The following is a 9828-nucleotide window of genomic DNA, read 5'->3' as shown; positions in this document are numbered from 1 at the left end:
ATAAAATTGTTAAAAAATAGGGTTTGTGCTTTTTGCACCAATAATTTTGGTTTTTTTTTAGTTATTTTCGTTTATAAACTATTGTTAAGGGTAATATTGTCTTTGCATGGTCAACTAACGGTCAATGTTAAACTTAACTGACGGTAGGGGGTTATTTACAAATAAATCAATTCTCGCCATCTACTTGCAACAAACTCAAACCTCAGGGGAGGTTTTTAAAAATTACCCAAATCATCATTCTGGAGTGAAAATGATAATGTTAGTAACTGACATAACAAGTAATTAAGAAATAAATTTTAACCAAAAAATAATATAGCTGCCACATGTTGGATCCTCTAAACCTAAGAAAAAAAATTAATTAGAAGAGAATATGAATCCATTAATAATTTAGTCAAAATTGATATATATGCACTTATACATAGTTTGTATCTCAATTTTACATTTCATTCATCATGTTACTTAATGGATCGATAATAATATCAAATAATACTTCTACGAATTAGTGAATTACTATATTGATTAGTGTGATGGATTATTGTACAAATTACTAAATTCCAAATATATAAATGTATTATTTTCTTTTATTTTTTGGTGATATAATAAGACCATAAAGGTGCATAGAATTCGAATGAAGTTAGTTGGAATATAATTAAATTTTGTTAATAAAAATTTATATTTGTAAATGAAAAAGTAAAAGTAAACGCTTTTCTTGGACTAAGAATTGTGCATTTGACCCTGAACTTAGGATTCATTGAATGCGGAAGACAGCTAGGTCCTACGTCCCATTGAAATTTCAAAGCTTCTAAGAACTAGTTTCTTTCTTTCAGAAATTGTTTTCTTTTAAAACAACAACAATAATAATAATAAGTTGACATTATAATAGTCCCAATTTTGCAGATTGACCCAACAAAGTACAAGAGCATAACATCTGGATATGGAGTGTTGCTCAAGGAGCAAGGAGCGAAGGGTCTCTTCAAGGGCTGGGTGCCCACCCTGCTTGGTTACAGCGCTCAAGGTGCCTGCAAATATGGATTCTACGAGTTCTTCAAGAAGTATTATTCGGACATTGCTGGGCCTGAGTATGCTGCCAAGTACAAGACCTTGATATACCTCGCCGGCTCGGCATCCGCTGAAGTTATTGCTGCTGTTGCTCTCTGCCCCATGGAAGCCGTTAAGGTCCGTGTCCAAACTCAGCCTGGCTTTGCCCGAGGCCTTGCTGACGGGTTGCCCAAGCTTGTGAAGTCTGAGGGGGCTCTTGGGTAAGTATCGTGATCTATATATGTATATATATCGGAGATATGTACAAACAAGCTAATAAGTATATGAGACATAACCAACAAAGTGTTGGCTCCACTGTCAATGGAGTCCCCTTAAGTGGCTTGACTGGGTTTGCTCCCCAGTTCGAGTCGCAGGAAAGTCGCATTTGTTGGGAGAACTTGTGCCTTCCGGTTCGAGCGGGGACTTCTAGTCTGGGTTGTGGTACGGGCTTAAAGGTGCCTCCCACAGTTGGGGCCCTCCCCAGAATACCTCGTGAATAAGACAAAAAAAAAAAAGTATATAAGACATATAAAAAATGTAAAAATGTCATAATTTTATTTTCAGTCTTATTATGATATTTTATAGGAATTGCGTTAGATGATTAAAAAGTCAATAAAATTTAATCATCTATTATCGTGTCTAGGTTGTAAAGTATGATAATTCGGTTCAAATGTTGTACCTCATTAATGTGGCCCACATCCTAGACACTATAAAGTGATAAAAAAAAAAGGCAATAAGATCTGACTATCTGACTATACTCAAATAGATAGTATTTATTTAATAGATGCCTTTGTAAATTCTTTAATTACTTTGATATGTAAATATACAAACAATATATGATAAATTTTACTTGTTTACAGGTTGTACAAGGGGATTGTTCCGCTTTGGGGACGCCAGATTCCATGTAATAACCCATAAACTACATGCTAACAATTTCAAATGTGCTTTGTTGTGTATTGTTTGGATGACTTTATGCTGACTGTTGTTAAGTTGTTGACTGTTTTGCATGCAGATACGATGATGAAATTTGCATCTTTCGAGACAATTGTGGAGATGATGTACAAGCATGCAATCCCAAAGCCAAAAGAGCAGTGCAGTAAGAGTCTGCAGCTAGGTGTGAGCTTTGCCGGTGGATACGTGGCTGGTATATTCTGCGCACTCGTGTCGCATCCTGCTGACAATCTGGTGTCTTTCCTCAACAATTCCAAGGGAGCCAGTGTTGGTGATGCCGTGAAGAAGCTTGGGATGTGGGGCCTTTTTACCCGTGGCCTTCCCCTTCGTATTGTCATGATCGGAACTCTTACTGGCGCTCAATGGGGTCTCTACGATGCTTCCAAAGTTTTCTTCGGCCTGTAAGTTTGTTTGTTCATCAACTTATTTTATCCTAAAATTATTTTTCCAATAGGTAAAATCAAAACGACGCCGCTTTGATTTTATCTATTCGGGAACCAAATCGGGCATAATTTCAGGGCTTGTTTTTAGTTTATCATAATCTTTACAATCAAATTACTTAATCGGTATTTCTTTAATTTCAGGCCAACTTCTGGTGGTGCTAATGCTCCTCCTGCAAAAGCATGAATTACTTGAGAGAAGATGGTTTAGAAGAACAATGATTTTACCTACAAATATTTGATTGGGGAATTTATTTTTACACGGATCAACAGGAATAATGATGGTTAATCTCATAATTCGTCTGTCACTTGATTTGTTGATTTGTTATTATCGATTGATTCATTTGATGTATAAATTTGTAATAAATTGCAACGGACGTGATGAATAAAAAAAAAATTTCTTCCAGACCCAACCACAACCCGCGAGAATCTCAGAGATGAGTGGCCAAGATTCGTTCTCCAGACTCAAATGGTCGCGCCATTTTTCGGGGGAGAAGTGGGCCCTCTTTAACTATTATTTGACTGCACGGACCTGGTTTTCCATGTTGCCATGTGGAATGCTGATTCTGAACCGTTGGCTGGCGATCTGAAAATCCAAGTATCCAACGGCTAGCTTATTGATGCACAAGTTGAACAATGGACACTGGAGCCGTAGTAGGGATGGCAGGGCTTGGGCCGGGCTTTTCGAAGCCCAGGCTCAAGCCCACATCATTTAAATAAAGTTTAGGTCTTTTAAAAGTCTGTCCAAATTTAGACGGGTCGGGCTCGGGCCGGGGCCTGGGTTTTTTAAATTAATTATAAAATATTTTTAAATTAAGAAAAAAATATTTAAATTAAAAATAATTATCTAATAGATAATAGAATAATAAAATATTAGTAATACAACCTAATAAAATAACAAATATTAATATAAAAAATTAAACTAATTTAATATTTTAAGTTTTTTCTTTTTTATTTAAATTAAATTTATTTTTTATTCATAATTTTAAAAAGCTTGGGTCAAGTCTGGGCTTTTTTGCTAAGCCCTTGTCCAGGCCCAACATATGTGGGCTTTACAATTTTTTGGCACATATCTAAGCCCACCACTTGAGGGCGGGGCCTGAGCTTTTTTGCCACTCCTAAGCCGTAGGCAGTGGTCATCTAACCATATTCCATGAAAATTTATTTGTTGGTGCGGCGGTTCGAATGCTGAAATATGGGCATGATCGGGGCGTTTTGCCAGTTTTGCCCACCCGTCTTTTTGGCCATTTTCTGCTGGGGGCTTTTGGCACTCCCCGGGGGCACACCAAGGCCCCTCGTAAAGTCTCGCCTCATTCCGAGTCCGACGGACGAACTTCGCCCTAATTTAAATATAACACTAAAATACAACAGTTGGTAGAAAAAAAATTTATTTTAATGATAAAAGTTTAAATTATTAATTGAATATAAATAATAAAAAAATATAAATGAATCTCAAATTATTAATTTAATATAAATATTAAAATAAAAATATTATTTTATATGATATAATGTATAGTACATCAAACATAATATTATATTATAACTTAATATAATATAATACAATACAATATAGTGTGTATCAAACGTACCCTAAAAAAAAAAACTATATTGCCGTAATGTCACTTACCACAACTGCATGCACAAGTTGTAACACCTAATACAATAAAATTCTAACATTAGATCGATTCAATTTTTTAAGAAAATAATTATGGGACTAACTTATCTATATAAAACACATCGTTTTTGAATCACCATTTATCATTAAGTCTCAAGCCGTAAATCTTTAATTTAGAAGACTAGTTTTAATACGAAGAACAATGTAAGGTCATATTTTATTTATATGCTTTCAAAGCTAACACATGTTTTTGATAAAAGAATGAAGATTAAAGTAACATGTTAAATTAACTAAAGCTTAGGAAAAATTAAAATTAAAAAAAAAGTCAATAAAGTGTAAATAAATAAATAAATAAAAGTCAAGAGGGTAAAAACTCGCGGCAAAACCTTTTATAAAATATCACGTTCCCAACAAAAACGCAAACATCCTCGTTTTCATTTAAAGCTGATTTCTCGCGCTCCATTTATGGCTCCAACCACAAACGTTCCCCTTTCATTCGTTCCCTCTCTCTCTCTCTATTCAGAAACAGTCTCATTTTTCATTTTTTCTTTTTCTTTCTCGTGAGAGGCCAATACAACACAAATAAAGCTAAAATAAACGAACCTTTGATTTCGATATAATTACGAAAATGGGACAGTCGGACGATCAGCACTACTCTCGCCAGTCACTGATGCCGAGCTTTCTCTACTCGTCGTCGTCCAAACGACTCTTCTATTTGGACGCCCTGATGAATAATACTAAAGCTGGATTGTTGAATCGATCAGCGCAGTCCGTTTCGCCGTCATCCAGTGGTGCGTCGAAAAAAGCCAGCTTTGTGATTCCGGCGCCGAAAGAGAAGATTGAGATGTACTCGCCTGCTTTTTACGCCGCGTGTACAGCCGGCGGGACGTTGAGCTGCGGCCTCACTCACACGGCCGTGACTCCTCTCGATCTCGTTAAATGCAATATGCAGGTCCTCCCCTTTTTCTTCAAAAAAAAAAAATTAAATAATTAATTAAAATCTCATTCTTATTTCTAACAAAATTAATCATTAATCATTAATTTGCGTAGGTACGTGTATCTGCATTTGAATGTTGTTTTATAGGAAGTGCATTTCTAAAATCACTTTTTATAATATTTTTATCTGTTAGATAAACAAAAAAGCACTTTTAGCAGCCAAATGGACTGTTGTAAATTTGATTTTTGTGAAATCTGGAAATTCGATGCTTTGTTAATAGAAGTATATAGTTTTTTTTTCGTTTTTTAATATATTTGTCTCAAGGAGATATTCAATATTAAATAATTTTTTGGCTGGTGGCTTTTGAAAGTTATACATGTGTTGACCGTCAACAGTACTTGTAAAAATCTAAAAGATGCCTTTATCTGTTGGGACTTTCAAAGCTGTGTGGGCGGCATTTTTCAAATGCCAATGATAAAAAGAGTTGCTTTGGTGAAGTAGATATTGATATATTTTTTTAATACTTCAGATTGACCCAGCAAAGTACAAGAGCATTACGTCTGGATTTGGAGTGTTGCTCAAGGAGCAGGGACTGAAGGGCTTCTTCAGAGGTTGGGTACCAACCCTGTTTGGTTACAGCGCTCAAGGTGCCTGCAAGTTTGGATTCTATGAGTTCTTTAAGAAGTATTACTCGGACATTGCTGGGCCTGAGTATGCTGCCAAGTACAAGACATTGATATACCTTGCCGGCTCAGCATCTGCTGAATTGATTGCTGATGTTGCTCTCTGCCCTATGGAGGCCGTGAAGGTCCGTGTCCAAACTCAGCCTGGCTTTGCCCGAGGTTTGGGTGATGGGTTGCCCAAGTTTCTCAAGTCTGATGGTGTTTCTGGGTATGGATTTTATTAATGCCATCTTTGGTTCTGTGATTTCGGGATTTATTATTGCTATGAATTTTGAATTTTATATTGTAGATTATAAATGTTTTGCAGGTTGTACAAAGGACTTGTTCCTCTTTGGGGGCGCCAGATTCCATGTAAGTAAAAAACTTGTTCATATTCTGCCGGGTTGCTTAAATCTCTCTGGTCTTTTACTATTTTGGGATGTCAGATCATTTCCTTTGTTCTTTGGCGTTACCACATTTTCTAATTTGGTTGCTGATATGGTAGAAAAATACTGCTGCTGGGGGCAGCCACATTTTGCCTATCGTTAATGCTTTGATTGCCTTAAGCATTTCATTAGATATCTCAGATCATTTTAACCATGACAGTCATGATATGTTTCTCTAGAGTTGTACATTTCTGTGTTGTTAAAAATAAGTCTATTTAAGTAGATAGTAAAAATATGAAAAACAAACTTCGGTTAATGGTCTGATACAGCTAACGTATTATGAGGTGAAACAACTTAACAAGTTAGGTTGATTTTAGGTGTAGGCTAACCAAGTTGCTTGTTTTACTTATTTTGCTAAATGAGTCAAACTCATTTTGACTGAATTCTGTAGAAATAAACCCAATCCCTAAGTGTTATACTTGGTTCAAATGGTGTTCTGGGCTATGTTTAATTCTGAAACATCTACTTAGACAATAGATGTTTGCTATCTATCACCAAGTAGGAAAAAGAGAACTTTGCCGGTCCATCAATTCTCATAAGGGTGTTACCACTCCTTTCTACTCTAATCAAATCATTGTATTCAATAGCATGGACTTTGTTACATATTGGCTTTTATCTAGAGCCCAGTTTAATGTGCCTTTAATATATTAAATATTGGTGCATAAGAGGTGGAACTATGGAGCTAGGATATATTGACAGTGAGTATGCTTGACTATCCTTCTGCTGCTTTTCATCTAATTATGTTGCGAGAAGAGTTTCAATTCATACTTACTATTCATTTTTATGGTGAGGGTTGCTGACAATGAAAATGATTGTGTTGCAGATACCATGATGAAATTTGCATCTTTTGAGACTATTGTAGAAATGTTGTACAAATATGCCATCCCAACCCCTAAAGAACAATGCAGTAAAAGTCTGCAGCTTGGTGTGAGCTTTGCTGGTGGATACGTAGCCGGTGTCTTTTGTGCAGTTGTTTCACATCCAGCTGATAATCTGGTTTCTTTTCTCAACAATGCCAAGGGAGCAAGTGTTGGTGATGTGAGTGAATTTTGAACACATCCCATGCATATCTATACTTATTTTTTTCGACATTTTCATCCACTTTGCTCGTGTTATGTATATTGCAGGCAGTGAAGAAGATGGGGTTGTGGGGTCTTTGTACTCGTGGCCTTCCCCTTCGTATTGTTATGATTGGAACCCTCACTGGTGCACAATGGGGTATCTATGATGCTTTCAAAGTTTTTGTTGGACTGTAAGTTCTTATCCTGCATTTATGGAATTGTATTAAACACTGTTACTTTTTTTTTTTTCACTAGCATGCTTGAACAATATTTGCTCAGAGAAGTTTCGTTTAGTGCTTTTGTTTCTTTCTGCAATCAAGTAATTGGGAGCTTCTTGTTTGCAGGCCAACTACTGGTGGTGCAGCTCCACCTCCTGCTGAAAAAGCATGATTCATTGCTGCTGGTCAAGGGACAAGGAGCACTAGGATATTTATGTGTCGAAATTGCAGAGGTGAGTTTATCTTTTGACGGATTATACTATTAGTGATGCTGCTGTTATAGCAAGAGTTGCTTGTGTCATCGTGAGTTTTGATAGGATAGTTTTGTTAGATGGGCATTTGCTTGAAAGTTGAGACAACAATCACTATTGATGTCTGCAAAGTTTCTGCCTGAAGAAATAATGTGCATGGTTCAATAAATTTTGTTTTGCTCCAGTCTATTTCACTTTTAGTAGCATTCTATGTCATGATTTTTTATTGGTAATTGAAAGAACAAAGAAATTATGATTTGAGATGCTGCTATCCGTTTCACACTGCAGTGTAGTGTTACAAAACAACATTGATTGATGTGCAACGGGATGTGTCCTTGCTTGACGAAGGAGTTTGCATGTAAATTTAGAGAGCAATCCATATTGCATTTTAACTCATTTTTGGGTCTTAATCATATGCACCTGCAGAAATTTGTGGACTTTATTGTGCATATTGTGCAAACTTAGTATCATTTATTTTTGGGTTAATATCAACCCACCCCATCATTTTTTGACAATCTTCATACGGTACCACTTTATACTGATAATAGTGAATATGTACCCTAATGGTGGCACTGGCAGTATAGTTGATCGATTTTACTTGCGCAAGTTCGAAATGACCTTGATGTTAGCTAATCAATAAGATTATTGCCACATCTCCAGATAGAATTGTATTTAAGTTTTAGCTTTATTTTATAAACTTTTAAGTTTTAACTGAAAAATAAGAAGGATATATCTCATCCACGGTCTAGTGTTAACCTCAGAGTTAGTCCCACATGTTCAGTTGGATAATTTTACTCCTACAGCCCTTGCACTTTCAGTGAGTAACGTTATATATTCTAAATTTATTTCAAAATTCATTCCAATTGAAGGTGGTATTCATCATGTGCATTAAAAAATAATGAAATAAATTATTTCAAATATTGTGAAAAATTATCTACCATATCTTTAACCAAGCAATATGGAGGTGTTTGGACTGTTATTATTTTCGACTTCACCTTTAGACTTCTTTCCCTGGTGATATCTTAAAGATTTTCTTCCGCTTTTTGTTTATTTTTGAATTTATCTTGTTCAAGCATAAATCTGGTCCATTAAATATTAAAGCCCTGTTAGGTATTGAGATTGAGCAGCTATAACTTTTAAGTTATGTAATTAAAGTGTTTACTACTGTGGCTTGGAAGCTAAATAGATTTGATCCACTATTTATATGACAAAAAATTTATAAATCTTTATAAAATCTGTCAAAATTATTATTCAAAAGTCATATTTATTAGACATTATTAATTTTTATTTTATAATTATATTTTTATTCTTTTTAATATCAACCGATAACACCTTAATATCAAAGAGAGTCTAAATAGGTGAAATGATTGATCTAATAAGTATTATGACTAGTAATTTGTGGTGACTATAATAAAATTAGATTAAAAAAAAAATTCACCTCATAACTTTATTTTTCATTATCTGACCAAAAATTTCTTCTCCTCTTCCCTCTAGTGATTATACTTATTCTTAGTTAGACCATAACTGGGCATGACTTCCTATTCTGAGGTGTACTCTTGGTCAGTCATTATAACTCATCTTCTATAGACTAGCATGGAATTATTTGGGCTATTCTTGGATTGTTCCTAGTCCCACCAAGGATTTCTCCTCTATGAACTCATTCTGTCCTGATCAATGATCATGGTCTGACAAGGAATTTGTTCTTTGTGAACTATTATTTTTGGCAAGTCATCATAGACTGATTATGATTTCTTTAAACTATTATTGATTATTGATTATTGGTCAGTTATTGTTGTCTAACCAAGAATTCATTCTTTTTGGACTATTTATCGTCAGTCATCACGATGGGACTATGAATTCCTCAAATCGTTGACGCCCATACCATGTGACTATGAATTCCTCAAATTATTAACGCCCATACCATGTGAGAGGCAACTTCAGGACCATCTCCCTATTGGTTGAGTAGGTCCACCCCCGATAAATTGTCCTTGTCTAATTAATTATTCTTTTCTTACGGACATTTTTTGACTAATCATTGTGGTTTGATAAAAAATTCCTTCTTTGTAGACTATTCCCAATCTCATCTTGATCTCAACAATAGTTCATTCTTATTCATCATGATCTAACTAAAAATTCTCTTTATTGACTATTCATGGCTAGTCATCGTAGTATAGCGGACTAGACTCAGAATTATTAGACCAACCTACGT

The 9828-nt window shown here is 35.2% G+C and overlaps 2 protein-coding genes across 5 annotated transcripts in view; both read left to right on the top strand.

The window, feature by feature from the left end:
- The window catches only part of LOC18044942 (mitochondrial phosphate carrier protein 3, mitochondrial), a 3597-nt gene extending 773 nt beyond the window's left edge, over positions 1-2824 (top strand). Inside the window, exons 2-5 of the mRNA XM_006436872.2 lie at positions 898-1259; positions 1899-1942; positions 2051-2390; positions 2574-2824. Of these exons, the coding sequence (XP_006436935.2) occupies positions 898-1259; positions 1899-1942; positions 2051-2390; positions 2574-2616 (789 nt within the window). The 3' untranslated portion in view covers positions 2617-2824. The remainder of the gene's footprint in view (positions 1-897; positions 1260-1898; positions 1943-2050; positions 2391-2573) is intronic.
- Positions 2825-4465: 1641 nt separating this feature from the next.
- On the top strand, positions 4466-9703 carry LOC18045335 (mitochondrial phosphate carrier protein 3, mitochondrial). Of its 4 annotated transcripts, none has more exons than XR_002905915.1 (7): positions 4466-4996; positions 5511-5872; positions 5972-6015; positions 6913-7127; positions 7217-7341; positions 7495-7601; positions 9456-9703. XR_002905915.1 is itself a non-coding variant. In XM_006436871.2 (6 exons), the coding sequence occupies exons 1-6, from the start codon at positions 4673-4675 to the stop codon at positions 7538-7540; spliced, it is 1116 nt and encodes a 371-aa protein (XP_006436934.1). In that variant the 5' UTR covers positions 4466-4672; the 3' UTR covers positions 7541-8116. The 4 variants fall into 4 exon arrangements, 1 of the variants encoding a protein (XP_006436934.1); XR_002905916.1 differs by lacking the exon at positions 9456-9703 and adding an exon at positions 7691-8116; XR_002905917.1 differs by lacking the exon at positions 9456-9703 and adding an exon at positions 7686-8116.
- Positions 9704-9828: the final 125 nt, after the last annotated feature.

This window comes from Citrus clementina, unplaced genomic scaffold, assembly GCF_000493195.1.
Source record: "Citrus clementina cultivar Clemenules unplaced genomic scaffold, Citrus_clementina_v1.0 scaffold_4, whole genome shotgun sequence".
Lineage (NCBI taxonomy): Eukaryota > Viridiplantae > Streptophyta > Magnoliopsida > Sapindales > Rutaceae > Citrus > Citrus x clementina.
Note: the sequence above shows the minus strand (reverse complement) of the source record. Positions and strands in the feature narration are given on the sequence as shown.

What these genes read in the sequence shown, in the direction of transcription:
- LOC18045335 (XM_006436871.2), top strand. Translation starts at nt 4,673, where the DNA reads ATGGGACAGTCGGACGATCAGCACTACTCTCGCCAGTCACTGATGCCG. An exon ending in TCGTTAAATGCAATATGCAG is followed by an intron (nt 4,997 to 5,510) that starts GTCCTCCCCTTT and finishes TTAATACTTCAG; the next exon opens with ATTGACCCAGCAAAGTACAA. An exon ending in TTGGGGGCGCCAGATTCCAT is followed by an intron (nt 6,016 to 6,912) that starts GTAAGTAAAAAA and finishes ATTGTGTTGCAG; the next exon opens with ATACCATGATGAAATTTGCA.